General features: G+C 43.9%; 1 protein-coding gene across 1 annotated transcript in view; it reads left to right on the top strand.

Annotated features, from left to right (window-relative positions):
- Positions 1-18929, top strand: part of LOC112215247 (copine-8) — a 220199-nt gene that overhangs the window by 61751 nt on the left and 139519 nt on the right. Inside the window, exons 4-7 of the mRNA XM_042299746.1 lie at positions 9203-9306; positions 12284-12323; positions 13177-13191; positions 13780-13856. Coding sequence (XP_042155680.1) covers positions 9203-9306; positions 12284-12323; positions 13177-13191; positions 13780-13856 — 236 coding nt within the window. The remainder of the gene's footprint in view (positions 1-9202; positions 9307-12283; positions 12324-13176; positions 13192-13779; positions 13857-18929) is intronic.

Here is an 18929-nt window from a genome sequence, read left to right as displayed (position 1 = left end):
TAATGGCCTGGTACTCCGGGCTCTATTGTCCCTCCATCAGGTCCTAATGGCCTGGTACTCCGGGCTCTATTGTCCCTCCATCAGGTCCTAATGGCCTGGTACTCCGGGCTCTATTGTCCCTCCATCAGGTTCTAATGGCCTGGTACTCCGGGCTCTATTGTCCCTCCATCAGGTCCTAATGGCCTGGTACTCCGGGCTCTATTGTCCCTCCATCAGGTCCTAATGGCCTGGTACTCCGGGCTCTATTGTCCCTCTAACCACTCTGACATCAATGCAAATTAAATGGAAAAATCACATCAAACACATATCATTAAAACAGTATTTAAAAAAAAAAAACTCACTTCACTGTGATGATCCATTTGAAGAAAGAAGTTCAACAACAGGTTGAAACTGAGTGATAAAACATGTTCGTTGTGGATGTTGTTTCAAAGCCTAACAACAGGAAATGGTGATGATTAATTCAAAACACATCCGTACGCATATTAGAACTCATGCATAGGATTATCACCCCAAGCCCCCCTCAAAAAAAAAAAAATGACTGAATTAAAATTACGATTGTTCCATTATGCAAAATATATCTTACCATATATTACGTATGCCTGAAAATTATTAAACAAAACTGATATAAGATGTCTCTGGTACGTCACGGGTCTATACTAACAGGTCTATACTAACGGGTCTATACTAACAGGTCTATACTAACGGGTCTAGCCTATACTCCAACATAAAACACATTATGTGTGGTGTGAAGTCAGTGTTCTTCTATGTATGTCTCAGCTGCTCATATTAAACACAGCTATAAAACCAAAGTAGCCTAGCAGGCATCACTGAAAAGCAGACCGAGCGGGAAAGAGCACGGCCTCCATTCACTACTGGAGTACAAAGATGACTTTTTCTTCTTCCCCCTGCCTCTGTTCCTTCCCATTTGATAACGGGCCATTCTAAATCAAAACTAATATTAACTCATTAGTAAAGACCAGATTCCATTGAGAATAGCCTGATGGGTGAAAATGATGATCACTTGATGAGAGAACAGCTGTGCAGCCTGAGGAAAGGAACAGAGAGCAAGCTTCTTTTTTTTTGACTTTCTCAATTCATTAACTGCCTTTGGTCGCATCTTGCAGCCCATATATGTGTTCATTTCTAAGACATTCTAAGGTTTGTATCATTCACAACTAAAGTTGCCAAATAACTCTGAATCTAGCATATAAGACCTGTTTCAAATGATCACTTTAATGCTCAACGTAGCCACTTCATATGCACACTCACTCCGGGATGGGAAAATGTATCCTTTCCATTTTATTAAGCTAAGTTAAATTATATTCTTCTTTATTCTAAAATAATGAAACTAATAAGCATATCTAGTCTTCTAATTGAACAAGTCTACAGCCTATATAATGGGGCATAGACAGATAACACACAGTAGGCCAACTCATATTCTGTTCTCCCGAAGAAAAAAAATATTCATATCATGTTGCTTTAGACCTGCCTAAAATAAATAACGGATTTATTGTGATGGTTTATATTGATTTATGAGACCTTTTTAAATGTAGATGTTCCATCAGAAGCTTGTAGCCAATGAGGAGGCCTGGAGACGCTAAACGTGTTTATGTTCATTAACCGTCAATTACCGTGAGACCCACAGTCTTTTGCATGACAATAACCGGCTGACAAAACTTCATGACCGCCACAGCCCTAACTGCAGTACTGTGTAGTATAACAGACTGCAGTACTGTGTAGTGCAGCAGACTGCAGTACTGTCTAGTGTAACAGACTGAAGTACTGTGTAGTGTAACAGACTGCAGTACTGTGTAGTGTAACAGACTGAAGTACTGTCTAGTGTAACAGACTGAGGTACTGTCTAGTGTAACAGACTGAAGTACTGTCTAGTGTAACAGACTGCAGTACTGTCTAGTGTAACAGACTGAAGTACTGTCTAGTGTATCAGACTGAAGTACTGTCTAGTGTAACAGACTGAAGTACTGCATCATTAAGACTGCTCATTAAGACCTGACTCTGTAATGATTCATTCTCTCTGTCAGTTTATGGTAAGCAACACTTTCTACTGGCCCATCATTAATTCATGTTCATCTCAAAGACTCAGCTAGGCCTCTCAACATGCATTATTCATAATAGACACAATTAGCTGAGGGAACAAACTAACCGCAGCACAGAGGTGTGTGTGTTGTGTGTGTCCGTGCATGTGTGTGTGTGTGTGTGTATGCCTGCTTGTCAGCACAACACCATCATCCCAAGCATCCTCACAACATCACGCACACGCGCACATGCGCACACACACGCACACACACACACGCACGCGCACGCACGCGCACACACACGCACGCACGCACGCACGCACGCACACACACACATACATTATAGCATCAGACAGTAGTTTGAGCACCTCCTCACTATTACAGTTCCTCATCGTCTCACGCTTTAGTTCATATCAACTCAAATAACATGTTATTGGTCACATACACATGGTTAGCAGATGTTATTGGTCACATACACATGGTTAGCAGATGTTATTGGTCACATACACGTGGTTAGCAGATGTTATTGGTCACATACACATGGTTAGCAGATGTTATTGGTCACATACACATGGTTAGCAGATGTTATTGGTCACATACACATGGTTAGCAGATGTTATTGGTCACAGACACATGGTTAGCAGATGTTATTGGTCACATACACATGGTTAGCAGATGTTATTGGTCACATACACATGGTTATCAGATGTTATTGGTCACATACACATGGTTAGCAGATGTTATTGGTCACATACACATGTATAGCAGATGTTATTGGTCACATACACATGGTTATCAGATGTTATTGGTCACATACACATGGTTAGCAGATGGTATTGGTCACATACACATGGTTAGCGGATGTTATTGGTCACATACACATGGTTAGCAGATGTTATTGGTCACATACACATGGTTAGCAGATGTTATTGGTCACATACACATGGTTAGCAGATGTTATTGCCAGTGTAGTGAAGTGTTTATGCTTCTAGATCCGACAGTGCAGCAGTATCTAACAGGTAATATCTAACAATTCCACAACAAAACCTAGTATCTAACAAATTCCACAACAAAACCTATTTCACACAATCTAGTAAAGGAAATGGGATGAGAATATATAAGTATATGGATGAGAAGTGACAGAGCGGCTAAGATGCAATAGATAGAATAGACAGTATAGGTGTGACGATCCTCTTCCTGGAAATGGACCAAAGCGCAGCGTGATGAGCGAACATTTTCCTTTTATTTGAAAGGAATGTCGCCAACACAACAAGGACACGACCGTGAAGCTTAACTTGGGCAATAGTGCCACGAACAAAGATAACTACTCACAAATGCGAAAGGAAAAAAAAGCTGCCAAAGTGTGATTCCCAATCAGAGACAACGATAGACAGCTGCCTCTGATTGAGGACCACACCCGGCCAAACACAAAGAAATAGAAAACATAGAAATAAAGAAACTAGAATGCCCACTCACGTCACACCTTGGCCTAACCAAAATAGAGAATAAAAACCTCTCTATGGCCAGGGCGTGACAATAGGATACAGTATATACATATGAGATGTGTAATGTGAGATATGTAAACATTCTTAAAGTGGCATTATTAAAGTGACTAGTGATCCCATTTATTAAAGTGGCCAATGATATCAAGTCTGTAGGTAGGCACATGCCTCTCTGTGCTGGTGGTGGCTGTTTAACAATCTGATGGCCTTGAGATAGAAGCTGATTTTCAATCTGTCTCAGCTTTGATGTACTTGTACTGACCTCGCCTTCTGGATGGAAGTGGGGTGAACGGGCAGTGTCTCGGTTGGTTGTTGTCCTTGATGAACTTTTTGGCCTTCCTGTGACATCGGTTGTTATTGGTGTCCTGGAGGGCAGGTAGTTTGGTCCCGGTGATGCGTTGTGCAGACCACACCACCCTCTGGAGAGCCCTGCGCTTGTGGACGGTGCAGTTGCCATACCAGGTGGTGATACAGCCCGACAGGATGCTCGCGATTGTCTGTGTGCATGGACCATTTCAGTTTGTCGGTGATATGTACACCGAGGAACTTAATTTTCTACCTTCTCCCCTGCTGTCCCGTCGATGTGGATAGGGGGGTGCTCCCTTTGCTGTTTCCTGATGTCCACGATCATCTCTTTTATTTTGCTGACATTGAGGGAGAGGTTATCAGCCTGACTACCTCAATCAGCCTGACTAACCGGTGTCTGTATGTAGCCTCGCTACTGTACATAGCCTCGCTACTGTACATAGCCTGTCTTTTTACTGTAGTTTTATTTCTTTACCTACCTATTCACCTGTTCACCTAATACCTTTTTTGCACTATTGGTTAGAGCCTGTATTAAGCATTTCACTGTAAGGTCTACACCTGTTGTATTCGGCGCAAGTGACAAATAAACTTTGATTTGATTTATTTTCCTGACACCACACTTCGAGGGCCCTCATCTCCTCCCTGTAGGCCGTCTCGTCATTGTTGGTAATAAAGCCTACCACTCTTGTGTCGTCTGATGATTGAGTCGGAGGCGTGCATGGCCACGCAGTCGTGGGTGAACAGGGAGTACAACAGGGGGCTGAGAACACACCCTTGTGGGGCCCCAGTGTTGAGGATCAGCGGAGTGGAGATGTTGTTCCTACCTTCACCACCTGGGGGCGGCCTGTCTGGAAGTCTGGGACCCAGTTGCACAGGGCGGGGTCAAGACCCAGGGACTCAAGCTTAATGATGAGTTTGGAGGATACTATGGTGTTGAATGCTGAGCTGTAGTCAATGAAAAGCATTCTTACATAGGTATTCCTCTTGTCCAGATGGGATAGGGCAGTGTGATGGCGATTGCATCGTCAGCCTTGCGAGGGATAACATGTTTAAATGTTTTACTCACATCGGCCATGGAGAAGGAGAGCCCACAGTCATTAGTAGCGGGCCGTGTCGGTGGCACTGTATTGTCCTCAAAGCGCACAAAGAAGTTGTTTAATTTGTCTGGAAGCAAGACGTCGATGTCCGCGACGGGGCTGGTTTTCTTTTTGTAATCCGTGATTGACTGTAAACCCTGCCACATACGTCTCGTGTTTGAGCCGTTGAATTGCAACTCCACTATGTCTCTATACTGATGCTTTGCTTGTTTGATTGCCTTACGGAGGGAATAACTACACTGTTTGTATTCGGCCGTATTCCCAGTTGCCTTGCCATGATTAAATGCGGTGGTACGTGCTTTCAGTTTTGCGCGAATGCTGCCATCAATCCAAGGTTTCTGGTTAGGGAATGTTTTAATAGTCATAGTGGGCACAACATCTCCCATACAATTTCTTATGAATTCGCTCACCGAGACAGCATATACGTCAATGATGTTCTCTGAGGCTACCGGAAACATATCCCAGAACACGTGATCGAAGCAATCTTGAAGCGTGGAATCCAATTGGTCAGGCCAGCATAGGATATACCTAAGCATGGGTGCTTCCTGTTTTAGTTTCTGCCTATAGGCGGGGAGCAACAAGATGGAGTCATGGTCAGATTTGCCAAAAGGAGGGTGGGGGAGGGCCTTGTATGCATCGCGGAAGTTAGAGTAGTAATGGTCGAGCATGTTACTCGCTCGTGTACTGCAATCGATATGCTGATAGAATTTAGGTAGCCTTGTTCTCAGATTAGCTTTGTTAAAATCCCCAGCTACATTAAATGCAGTCTCAGGATATATGGTTGTTGCATAAAGTCCAGTGAAGTTCCTTGACGGCCATTTTGGCATCCGCTTGCGGGGGGATATACAAAGCTGTGACGATAACCGAGGAGAGTTCTCTTGGGAGATAATACAGTCGGCATTTGATTTTGAGGAATTCTAGGTCAGGTGAACAAAAGGACTTGAGTTCCTGTGTGTTGTTACAATTACACCACGAGTCGTTAATCATGAAACATAAACCCCCGGTCTTCTTCTCACCGGAGGGATGTTTATTCCCGTTGCACTGAAAATCCCGTTGGCTGTACTGACTCCGACGGCATGTCCCCAGCTTGCCATGTTTCCTTGAAACAGAGTATGTTACAATCCCGGATATCTCTTTGGAAAGCAACTCTTGCCCTGATATCGTCGACTTTGTTAGCTAGGGACTGGACATTAGCGAGTAGTATCCTCGGAAGCGGTGGGTGGTGTGTGCACATCCGTAGCCTCACTAGAAGACCGCTCCGGCACCCTCTCCTCCGGCGGTGTTGTTTTGGGTCGGCCTCTGGAATTAGTTCAAATGCCCTGGGAGGTGCAGACAAAGGATCCGCTTTGGGAAAGTCGTATTCCTGGTCATAGTGCTGGTTGTGCTGGTAAGTTGACATCTCTCTGATATCCAATAGTTCTTCCCGGCTGTATGTAATAACACTTAAGGTTTTCTGGGCTAATACTGTAAGAAATAATACATAAAAAATGAAGGACTAGAAGAGAAGCTGCCATCTCTATCGGCGCCACGCTTTAGTTCACATGCTATAGTTCACACGCTTTAGTTCACATGCTTTACTTCACTTAAGTTCACAGAGACGAGACGAGAGTGGAGGAGAGAGAGAGGGGAGGAGAGGGGAGAGGAGAGGAGAGGAGAGAGTTCACATGCTTTATTTAATTTGCTTTAGTTTCTCTGTTCAGTTGAAAGGCTTTACCCAGGACTCCCTGGAAAACATTGGCCAATTGTTACTGAGGGGACTATCCTGGTTAAATAAATGACAATGAAATTAAAGTAAACACAGCGACTTCGTACATACAGGCAAGTGTTTCTGTTGCGTAACGACACCAACAGTTCTCACACTGTGAGGAAATAGAGTTTCCTCTCTGTGTGATGAAGAGGAAAAAAGAGAGAGACAGTGAGAAGGAGACAGAAATAGATGGGAGATGGGGAGAAAGAGGGAGAGAGATACAGAGAGAAGGAGGAGGGGAGATAGGGAGAAAGAGGGAGAGAGATACAGAGAGAAGGAGGAGGGATAGGGAGATAGGGAGAAAGAGGGAGAGAGATACAGAGAGAAGGAGGGGGGAGATACAGAGAGAAGGAGGAGGGAGAGAAAGAGGGAGAGAGATACAGGGAGAAAGAGGGAGAGAGAGAGAGGGAGGAGGGGATAGGGAGAAAGAGGGAGAGAGATACAGAGAGAAGGAGGAGGGGAGATAGGGAGAAAGAGGGAGAGAGATACAGAGAGAAGGAGGAGGGGAGATAGGGAGAAAGAGGGAGAGAGATACAGAGAGAAGGAGGAGGGGAGATAGGGAGAAAGAGGGAGAGAGATACAGAGAGAAGGAGGAGGGGAGATAGGGAGAAAGAGGGAGAGAGATACAGAGAGAAGGAGGAGGGGAGATAGGGAGAAAGGGAGAAACAGAGAGAAGGAGGAGAGATAGGGAGAAAGAGAGAGGAGGAGGGAGATAGGGAGAAAGAGGGAGAGAGATACAGAGAGAAGGAGGAGGGGAGATAGGGAGAAAGAGGGAGAGAGATACAGAGAGAAGGAGGAGGGGAGATAGGGAGAAAGAGGGAGAGAGATACAGAGAGAAGGAGGAGGGGAGATAGGGAGAAAGAGGGAGAGAGATACAGAAGGAGAAGGGAGGAGGGAGAGATAGGAGAGAAGGAGGGGAGATAGGGAGAGAGAGAGAGATACAGAGAGAAGGAGGAGGGGAGATAGGGAGAAAGAGGGAGAGAGATAGGGAGAGAGAAGGAGGAGGAGGGGAGATAGGGAGAAAGAGGGAGAGAGATACAGAGAGAAGGAGGAGGGGAGATAGGGAGAAAGAGGGAGAGAGATACAGAGAGAAGGAGGAGGGGAGATAGGGAGAAAGAGGGAGAGAGATACAGAGAGAAGGAGGAGGGGAGATAGGGAGAAAGAGGGAGAGAGATACAGAGAGAAGGAGGAGGGGAGATAGGGAGAAAGAGGGAGAGAGATACAGAGAGAAGGAGGAGGGGAGATAGGGAGAAAGAGGGAGAGAGATACAGGGAGGAGGGGAGAGGAGAAAGAGGGAGAGATAGGGAGAAGGGCAGATAGGGAGAAAGAGGGAGAGAGATACAGAGAGAAGGAGGAGGGGAGATAGGGAGAGAAGAGGGAGAGAGATACAGAGAGAAGGAGGAGGGGAGATAGGGAGCAAGAGGGAGAGAGATACAGAGAGAAGGAGGAGGGATAGAGATAGGGAGCAAGAGGGGGAGAGAGATACAGAGAGAAGGAGGAGGGGAGATAGGGAGCAAGAGGGAGAGAGAGGAGGGAGAGAAGGAGAAGAGAGAGGGAGAGCAAGGGGAGGAGGGAGATAGGGAGAAAGAGGGAGAGAGATACAGTGAGTGAGTGGTGGTGAGTGAGTGAGTGAGTGAGGGAGGGAGGGGGAGGGAGGGAGGGAGGAGGGAGGGTGGGAGGAGTGAGGGAGGGAGGAGGAGGGAGGGGAGGGAGGGAGAATTAATTAATTCTCTGGCTGTAATTAAATTCAATGAGGATAGTTTCCTGTTGCACTTCACAAGACAGATGAGCTAAGAGCTTCGAGCAACCAGCCATTGTTTTGTTTTTATATCGTTGTACTTTAAACCTTGTGTATCAGTGTTTTGTTAGTTGTCGTGTTTTTTGTGGACCCCAGGAAGAGTAGCTGCTGCTTCTACAAAAGCTAAATGGGGATCCAACTAAACAAACAAAGACAGAGAAGCCGTAGTAGTATCATCCAGTCAGCCATTACAACACTGATTATTGACCTCCACTAATCAAATACTGTGTTTATCTGCTGCTGGGTCTCTACAAGAGAGGAGAGGAGAAGAGACAGCAGATGAGAGGGTTGGAGAAAGGAGAGGAGAAGATGAGAGAGAGGAGAGGAGAGGATAGAGGAGAGAGAGGTTAGGAGACAGCAGATGAGAGGGGTGGAGAGAGGAGAGGAGAAGATGAGAGAGAGGAGAATAAGGAGAGAGGAGATGAGAGAGAGGGGAGATAGCAGAGGAGAGGAGAGAGAGAAGAGAAGAAAGAGGAGAGAGGAAAGTGAGGAGAGAGAGGGGAGATAGCAGAGGAGAGGAGAGAGGAAAGTGATGAGAGACAGAAGAGAAGAAAGAGGAGAGAGGAAAGTGAGGATAGAATAGGAGAGAGAGAGAGAGGAATAAAAAGTTGGGCTGCTTTCTTACAAACTGCATAAAATATTATGATTATTTTTGTCACAACTCTCTCTCTCCATATCTCTCTTTCCCCCTTCCCTCTCTATCTGTCCTCTTCTAGTTTGGGAGAACGGAGGTGATTGACAACACTCTAAACCCAGACTTTGTTAGGAAGTACATCCTGGACTACTTCTTTGAGGAGAAGCAGAATCTACGCTTTGACGTGTGAGTAGTTATTCTCTTTGATCTGGTCCTCGGAGGACTCACCAGGCAGACAGGTAGGGAGGGTGAGTTTTTACATGTGATGTGCTGTTTCTTCCCAACCCAACCTTCCTTTCCATCCTCCTATCTCTCCTTGTACCTTCTTTCTCTTTTCCCTTCATCTCTCCCCTACTTCCTCTCTTCCTACTATCCTTCTCTCTCTCCCTTCTTGCCCTCTTTTCTCCCTTTCCTCCACCACCTCTCTCCTGTGTAATAAATAATCAATCGTTATTCTCCTCTGTCTTGATTGTCATCTGTTGTTGAGATTAGGAGGAAAAGAATGATCAATATTTTATATGATGGTTTTATCCTCATTCTCCATACTGCCTGAAGTCCCAGCAGAGTCCCATAATAATTACAGTCCTCCCTCCCTCTCCCTCCTCCATCCTACCTACTATATCCTCTTTCCCTCCTCCTCCATCCTACCTACTATATCCTCTTTCCCTCCTCCTCCCTCCTCCATCCTACCTACTATATCCTCTTTCCTCTCCATCCCTCCTCCATCCTACCTACTATATCCTCTTTCCCTCCTCCTCCCTCCTCCATCCTACCTACTATATCCTCATTCCCACCTCCTCCTCCATCCTACCTACTATATCCTCTTTCCCTCCTCCCCCTCCTCCATCCTACCTACTATATCCTCTTTCCCTCCTCCTCCATCCTACCTACTATATCCTCTTTCCCTCCTCCTCCCTCCATCCTACCTACTATATCCTCTTTCCCCCTCCATCCTACCTACTATATCCTCTTTCTCTTTCCCTCCTCTCTTTCCCTCCTCCTCCTCCCTACTATATCCTCTTTCCCTCCTCCCACCTCCTCCATCCTACCTGCTATATCCTCTTTCCCTCCTTCCCCCTCCTCCATCCTACCTACTATATCCTCTTTCTCTCCTCCCTCCTACCTACTATATCCTCTTTCCCTCCTCCTCCCTCCATCCTACCTACTATATCCTCTTTCCCCCTCCTCCATCCTCCATCCTACCTTCTATATCCTCTTTCCCTCCTCCTCCCTCCATCCTACCTACTATATCCTCTTTCCCTCCTCTATCCTACCTACCATATCCTCTTTCCCTCCTCCTCCCCCATCCTACCTACTATATCCTCTTTCCCCCATCCCTCCTCCATCCTACCTGCTATATCCTCTTTCCCTCCTCCCCCTCCTCCATCCTACCTACCATATCCTCTTTCCCTCCTCCTCCCTCAATCCTACCTGCTATATCCTCTTTCCCTCCTCCCCCCTCCTCCATCCTACCTACCATATCCTCTTTCCCTCCTCCTCCATCCTACCTACTATATCCTCTTTCCCTCCCCATCCGTCCTACCTCCTCCTCTTGCATAACAGCCCCTCTCATCGTCTTGAAAGGCCCAATCAGAGTGCAGGGCAGAGGTGACACTTTATTAAGAGGCTTTGAGAATGGAGATCATTTCCTTATTCCCCTAACTCCCTCTGTACCTCACCTCAGTGCACGTCAACAAGGGGAAAGAAATGTATAAGAAAATAACTATTGTCTGTTTAGCGTTATCTTTTTATTTCCACTGTGTAGAGACAGAGGTCCTAATGGACTTTAGAAACTAGCTACATATCCACTGTGTAGAGACAGAGGCCTTCATGGACTTTATGATACTGTAGCTAGCCTCCCTCTGTTCATATCCAGCCTCTGTAGCTCAGTCATCAGTCCTCTGTAGCTCAGTCATCAGTCCTCTGTAGCTCAGTCATCAGTCCTCTGTAGCTCAGTCATCAGTCCTCTGTAGCTCTGTCATCAGTCTCTGTCGCTCAGTCATCAGTCCTCTGTAGCTCAGTCATCAGTCATCTGTAGCTCAGTCATCAGTCCTCTGTAGCTCAGTCATCAGTCCTCTGTAGCTCAGTCATCAGTCATCTGTAGCTCAGTCATCAGTCATCTGTAGCTCAGTCATCAGTCCTCTGTAGCTCAGTCATCAGTCCTCTGCTCAGTCTCAGTCATCAGTCAGTCTCTGTAGCTCAGTGATCAGTCCTCTGTAGCTCAGTCATCAGTCCTCTGTAGCTCAGTCATCAGTCCTCTGTAGCTCAGTCATCAGTCCTCTGTAGCTCAGTCTGTAGCTCAGTCATCAGTCCTCTGTAGCTCAGTCATCAGTCCTCTGTAGCTCAGTCATCAGTCCTCTGTAGCTCAGTCATCAGTCCTCTGTAGCTCAGTCATCAGTCCTCTGTAGCTCTGTCATCAGTCCTCTGTAGCTCAGTCATCAGTCCTCTGTAGCTCAGTCATCAGTCCTCTGTAGCTCAGTCATCAGTCCTCTGTAGCTCAGTCATCAGTCCTCTGTAGCTCAGTCAGCAGTCCTCTGTAGCTCAGTCATCAGTCCTCTGTAGCTCAGTCATCAGTCCTCTGTAGCTCAGTAGTTAGTCCTCTGTAGCTCAGTCATCAGTCCTCTGTAGCTCAGTAGTTAGTCCTCTGTAGCTTAGTCATCAGTCCTCTGCTGAACGTGACAGAGGATATACTGTGACTTAATTTATTTTGGGTCCTTTACATATATAGTAACTCAGTCAGGGAATTGGGGGATGAGGATGGGTGGACAGTGGACTCATTCAAGTTGAATTACTTTTAGCCAAAGTGTATCACTGGCAGCAGCTGCACATGGTTTAAAACGTGATTGTTTGTAAAGTGAATGGGTGAGTGACAGCAGGGGAGTCTTGGACAACAGTGCAAGGAAAATAGACTTCATTCATGAAGTGTAGAAGGATTAAGTGAAATAAGTGGTTTTACCGGGTAACAATTTGTCATTTCAAGTTAATATAAATTGATTTTGAGTGGCTTTCTGTTTGTCCGAATGTCATTGTATGAGGAATGATATCAAACCACTTTGGTTCTATTTGTTAATGTTCAAACCCCAGCCAGTTTAGACACAAATAGTTTTCTCTCCGGCTCCTGTCAGCTCTTGCCTCTTTAATGTGTGTTTCTTTCTGATTTCAGATACGACATCGATTCCAAAAGTCCAGATCTGGCGAAGCATGTAAGTGAAAAAAGTTATCACTCTGTGTTATAGTTGCTTGTTTTTTACTTTGCAAATCTATCCTCTATGAATGGAAACTTTTGTTTTTAAAATGGGAACTTTTATTTTGAAATGCATCCCATTCCTTATTTTTGTTTTATGCTAATCAAAATCCATGTCGTCGCAAAGCTGAAATAGTGCATCATAGTGCCTTACCTCCCATAGTGTCACAATGTGGCCTTGCTGTCTGTCCGTGCGCATTTGTATAATAAATATAACATATTACTTTATGTATTGATAGTGAGTAGCTTCCATAATAATCCAAATACAGATATTTTTTGGTGCGTAGTTATGATTTAATGAAGCACTGAAATTTATCACACCATTATCAAAGCTTGTCAAACCCGTTTTCCCGAACCTCTAGGCATGATTTATTGTACTCCCATGCTATTAGCAATGTACTCACAAGTAATGATGACCAATGGATGGTGCAGTGAAAGGTTTGATAAAAGCAACCCATTGCTCAGACATACACAATTATAATTATATGTGCAGCTAGCAGTTTGCATAATACTAGAATATTCATCATTATTTCCACATTTGTCATGACTATATTTTCTTGTTTTGTACTCGCTTTTGTGTTAATAGCTCTCTCCTCTCACACAAAAAACACTTACCTCTTCATCTCTTTATTTCTCTACCACCCTCTTCTCCACTTCTCTCCCTCTCTCCTGTTTTCTCTTGCCCTTGTTTTGATGATGGTGTTGTATGGTTTGAGTCTTGTGCCTACATGATATGCTCTGTTGTTGTTGTCTATGCTGCTGCCTGGTGTACCCCTCCACCTCCTCTTCCTCCTCCTCTTCCTCCCTGGAAGCCCTCCGACATTGACGTACGTGTTTGACTCCTCTGACAAACTTTATGCTAATAACAACGCCTATAACAAGGCTTATAACACACTGCTTAGCTCCATCCTAACCTCACCAACTGTCCTTGTTACCCCGTCTCCCCCATCTCTCCCCTGAACCCCCACTATCCTTCCTCTCCCTCCTTTCTCCCCCATCTCTCCCCTGAACCCCCTCTATCCTTCCTCCCCATCCCTCCCCTGAACCCCCACTATCCTTCCTCTCCCTCCTTTCTCCCCATCTCTCCCCTGAACCCCCTCTATCCTTCCTCCCCCCTCTCTCCCCTGAACCCCCTCTATCCTTCCTCCCCTCATCTTTCCCCATGAACCCCCTCTATCCTTCCTCTCCCTCCTATCTCTCCCGTCTCCCCATGAACCCCCTCTATCCTTCCTCTCCCTCCTTTCTCCCCCCTGTCTCTCCCTGAACCCCCTGATTGGTTGATTGATCCTCCGTCTCTCCCTGCTCACTGTTTCCCCATTAACACCCCAAGATGCAAGATTCCCACAGAGGATTTGAGCGCTGTGCTCAATCCTCCGTCTTTCCCAAAAGAGCACCCCGCACTGTCCCTCCAGCAGGACTTCTTGGGGCAGGTGTTCTGTACTCTGGGAGAGATCGTAGGATCCCCCGCCAGTCGACTGGAGAAACCCCTGGGGTGAGTAGTGCTGTCCTTGGTTGATTGGTTGATTGGTTGATTGGTTGATTGATTGGTTGGCCTGTGTGTGTGAGTAGAATTGGTCTTAAACTGAGACTATGACGTTACCACGAGCATCAGAATGAACCGCAGAAGGTGCAGATGAACAAGATGCAAGATGATGCACTCACAGAGGATTTGAGCATGTACATGGCTGTGCTTCAATCTGCTACAGTGTGATAGGTATGAGACCAAAAGAGCAGAGAAGTTTAACCTCGCACTTAGTCTTTTTTATGATAATATATTTTCTTAGGGGGTGGATCAGCTTTAATATTGAGGATAGATTGTTGCTTCCATCAATGTACATGTCTGAATCATTTCCAATTCCCATATATTTTTGGGGTAAATACTCTATTTCTGTCCGGTTTGATTCTATTTGTAACTGTGCTATTTCACAACATTTCTGAACCTATCTACATTTCACAGACCACGTATGTTTTACATTGGTTATCTTGTTATTAGTCCCACCCTTCAGCTCCATTTAACCCCTCCCATCTGTCTCTTAACACCATCCAGTCCCACCCTTCAGCTCCATTCAACCCCTCCCATCTGTCTCTTAACACCATCCAGTCCCACCCTTCAGCTCCATTCAACCCCTCCCATCTGTCTCTCAACACCATCCAGTCCCACCCTTCAGCTCCATTCAACCCCTCCCATCTGTCTCTCAACACCATCCAGTCCCACCCTTCAGCTCCATTCAACCCCTCCCATCTGTCTCTCAACACCATCCAGTCCCACCCTTCAGCTCCATTCAACCCCTCCCATCTGTCTCTCAACACCATCCAGTCCCACCCTTCAGCTCCATCCAACCCCTCCCATCGATCTCTCAACACCATCCAGTCCCACCCTTCAGCTCCATTCAACCCCTCCCATCTGTCTCTCAACATCATCCAGTCCCACCCTTCAGCTCCATTCAACCCCTCCCATCTGTCTCTCAACACCATCCAGTCCCACCCTTCAGCTCCATTCAACCCCTCCCATCTGTCTCTCAACATCATCCATTTGGATTTCTATTTGCCATATATTTTTCAACTGTGCTGTGATGCTTCACAAACGTACTGAACCTTTCTATTCTCATAGCTTCTACAGATTGTAAATTAAAAATAAACATTTTTGCTAAAATAATTATTATATTGATTGGTTGATTGGCTATGGCTTTTCAAATCACTCAGTATTGCTGCCTGCAGTGTTAGTTCTGGGTAAATGTTGCAATTCTTCAGCCATTCCTGGACCTGTGACCAAAAACAAGCTACATATGGACAATACCAAAATAAATGATCTAACGACTCTGCCTCCTCACAGCAGAATCTGCAGAGCTGGGAAGATTGTATCCCCAATATATATAACATTCTATTCGTTGAAAGAATTTTGTATAATCATTTCAATAAAAAAAATATAAGTTTTGAATGTTTTGCGTGTCAATTCATGAACCATGTGCCATGGAATCGGTACATCGAAAATCTCTTCCCAACTATTTAGCAATCTATATGGCAGCTGTCAGTTTTTGGTCCTTAAATGAAACTGGTATATATTTTTATTTATCACCTTTTTTAACAATTTTTGGTCTTTAATCCGACAGACACAAGTTCCTTACTTTTTCCCCTTCCACTTGCCTCTGCCATTTTTGTGGTAATGCTTCAATTAGTTGGTTGTAATTTTGGGTGGAGCAGACATTTCCATATGTCTATGTTAGCTGCATGTGTGACATAACTCCACCAGTCCTATTTATGATGTCATTCACTAAAAATATACATTTTTTAAACATTTTGAAAAATACATTTTTTTAAAATCAATTAGTATATTTGAATTTAACCACAATATTTGTTGTATTATTTGTTCTGTCTTTCCAAAATTGAAAAATACTTTAAAAAAAATATATATATATATAAAAAAAAAAATCAGTTCTTATATTTGAGTTTAACCATAATATTTGTTGTATTATTTGTTGTGTTTTCAGGTGGATTAAACTTCAATCGCAACCAACTTTCTAAGGCTTGTTTTAAAAAATCTTGATATTGTAACGCGATTCGTCTTCCTCTGACAAGGAGTATGAAGGATCGGACCAATAGGCAGCGTGGTACGTGTCCCTGTTGAATTTATTAACACGGAACACAAAAACAAAATAACAAGGAGAACGAACGAAAACGATACAGTTCTGTCTGGTTAAGACACAGAGACAGAAAACAATCACCCACAACTAAAATGGGGAAAACAGGCTGCCTAAGTATGATTCTCAATCAGAGACAACGAACGACACCTGCCTCTGATTGAGAACCATACTAGGCCAAACACATAAACACAACATAGAAAAAAGAGCATAGACTACCCACCCCAACTCACGACCTGACCAAACTAACACAAAGACATAATAAAGGAACTAAGGTCAGAACGTGACAGATATTTTGGAGATGATTTCCTTTTCAAACAACCGAAAGTGAGCAGGTGTAATCTGAATAAAGGGGAAAAGGCCCTTCTTGAACATAGGATGAGACATTCCTACCAATTTACTAGAGAACCAGTTTGGATTAAAGTATAACTTTTGTATGACTGATGCCTTTAGTGAGAGATCTAATTCTTTAATATTTAATCATTTCTGCCCTCCAAATTCATATTCATTATATAAATAGGCCCTTTTAATTTAGTCTGGCTTGCCGTTCCAAATAAAATGTTATATTTTTTGCTCATATAATTTAAAATGCAAAACCATAAGCAAATACAGTGCCTTGCGAAAGTATTCGGCCCCCTTGAACTTTGCGACCTTTTGCCACATTTCAGGCTTCAAACATAAAGATATAAAACTGTATTTTTTTGTGAAGAATCAACAACAAGTGGGACACAATCATGAAGTGGAACGACATTTATTGGATATTTCAAACTTTTTTAACAAATCAAAAACTGAAAAATTGGGCGTGCAAAATTATTCATTAGGCACTGTAGGTCAACTGTGATATGACTAAAGAGTTAATCAGGGTGATTTTTCCACAAATAGACAGGTGTTTTCCTTTCCATGGTAGCAAGATCTTATCTGTTTTTACTTACTTTCTATACAAATATATTGGAGTGAGATCATTTCTTTATTTGGGGACATGTATACCGAGTATGTCCACATCCCTGTCAGACCATTTATCCATCACCATCCAATACCTAATATAGTACACTTATCATAATTTGCTTTTAATCCAGAGAGGTTAGAACAAGTATCTAGATCCTCCATGAGGCTGTGGATTTAAAATAAAACATGAATCAATGATAAACATTAATATCAAATAAAGTTTGTTATAGTTCCACTGGTGTGCCATCCAGCGTGGAGTTTTCCCAGCCTTAAAGGCTTTCATCGCATCAAGATGTTCCTCCCCTGAGTCTTTCTGTACAGATGTACATTTTACATTATTAATAGAGAAAAAATCCATACAATGATCTTCGGTTAGTGGAGATGGAGGAGACTGAAACGAAAACATATTCTTAAAAGTACTTTACTTCCTCTTTCAAAACATTGTTCGGTGAATCATGCGTGACTCCATCCTTTGTAACAAGTTTCAGGAAAACAAATTGTTGGCATTTCTATGTTGAAGATTGAAAAAGAATTTGGTGCATTTTCCCCCATATTACATCCAGTTCACTTCATTTTAATAATATATTACACTGAATCTTTCTTGAATAAGTTTTTGTTTTTCCTCTAACTTACTCTATGGTAGTTTTTATTGCTATCTATCTGTTCTGTTAGTCCTTCAATGTCCTTTGTTAGTATGGACTCTTTTGACCTAAATTTCTTTAGTTTTATAGATGAGTACTGAATTGCATGGCCTCTAAAGGCACATTTAAAAGTGTCCCATACAATAAGGGGATCTGCTGTACTTATGTCAGAAAAAGTCAGTTATAAATTCTTCTGTCCTAGTTAAAAACAAGTTGTCATCCATTAGGCTTTGATTACATTTCCAATATCCTCGCCCACGTGGAAATTCTGTAAGAGTAATATACATGCCAATTATGTGACTGCATTCTGTTCCCTATCAACGTTTTTTTTTTTTACTTTCGCAGCCAGAGAGAATGACATAAGAAAGTAATCAAGACGACTAGCTCGCGCTTAGTCTTAGCAGAAATCAGCCCGATATCGCTGTTCACTTGGTGTATCACTGACTCTACCTTTAACTAACCCCTGGTTCTGTTCTACTAGCATTACCACGTAGTCTTAGAATGAAACACTACATGTATATTTAGCATGCATGGCCATCGTTCTATTGCATCGCCATCCCAGTGGCTCTTAGAGAGAGTTCCCTAACAACCAACCACTTGGGTCAATCAACAGTAACACTGAAACAGGAAATGACCTTACTCCGACTCAAGAGCTGAACTGCGTTCAGTCATGGAGCCAAATTGTACTTGACTTTCTCCACGTCGCCCACTAGATCATGAAAAGCACCATTGACTCTCCTGTCCTCACACAGGGCTCTCTATATATGAGGCTGTGCATTGGAACGTAACACAGCCAGCCGCCGCTTTCATTGGCTTCCATGTGTTCTAGGGTGTGTCCCAAATTGCGCAATTCCCTATACTGTACATATTCCCTATATACTGCACTACTTGTGCACAATAAAGGGCATGGGAGGCAATTTGGGACAATGCCTTAGACTCTAGCTGTGGGATGGTGATAAATATGTCTGTCGTCTATAGCCATCTGTGGAGTACTTGATGTGTTCAGATTAGACTGGTGTGCGTTGATGGCACTAGTAATTGAACAGGACCGGGGGCTTCCTGTGCCTGCCTGCCTGCCTGCCTGCCGTAACGCTGTTACTGTCATTAGGGAAGCAATCTGCCATGCAGAGACACCCTCTAATAGAGACGCACTGTTAACATGAGAGACAGACAGAGAGACACCATCTAATAGACACACTATCAACATGAGAGACAGACAGAGACACCCTCTTCTCATAGACGGCACCAGCAACGCACTGCAGAGCTAGGTTATTAGTAGCTACTACAGGTTATTAGTAGCTACTACAGGTTATTAGTAGCTACTACAGGTTATTAGTAGCT

The sequence above is a fragment of the Oncorhynchus tshawytscha genome, linkage group LG16 (assembly GCF_018296145.1).
Source record: "Oncorhynchus tshawytscha isolate Ot180627B linkage group LG16, Otsh_v2.0, whole genome shotgun sequence".
In the NCBI taxonomy this organism is placed as follows: Eukaryota; Metazoa; Chordata; class Actinopteri; order Salmoniformes; family Salmonidae; genus Oncorhynchus; species Oncorhynchus tshawytscha.
This window is presented reverse-complemented; position numbering and strand designations above follow the sequence as displayed.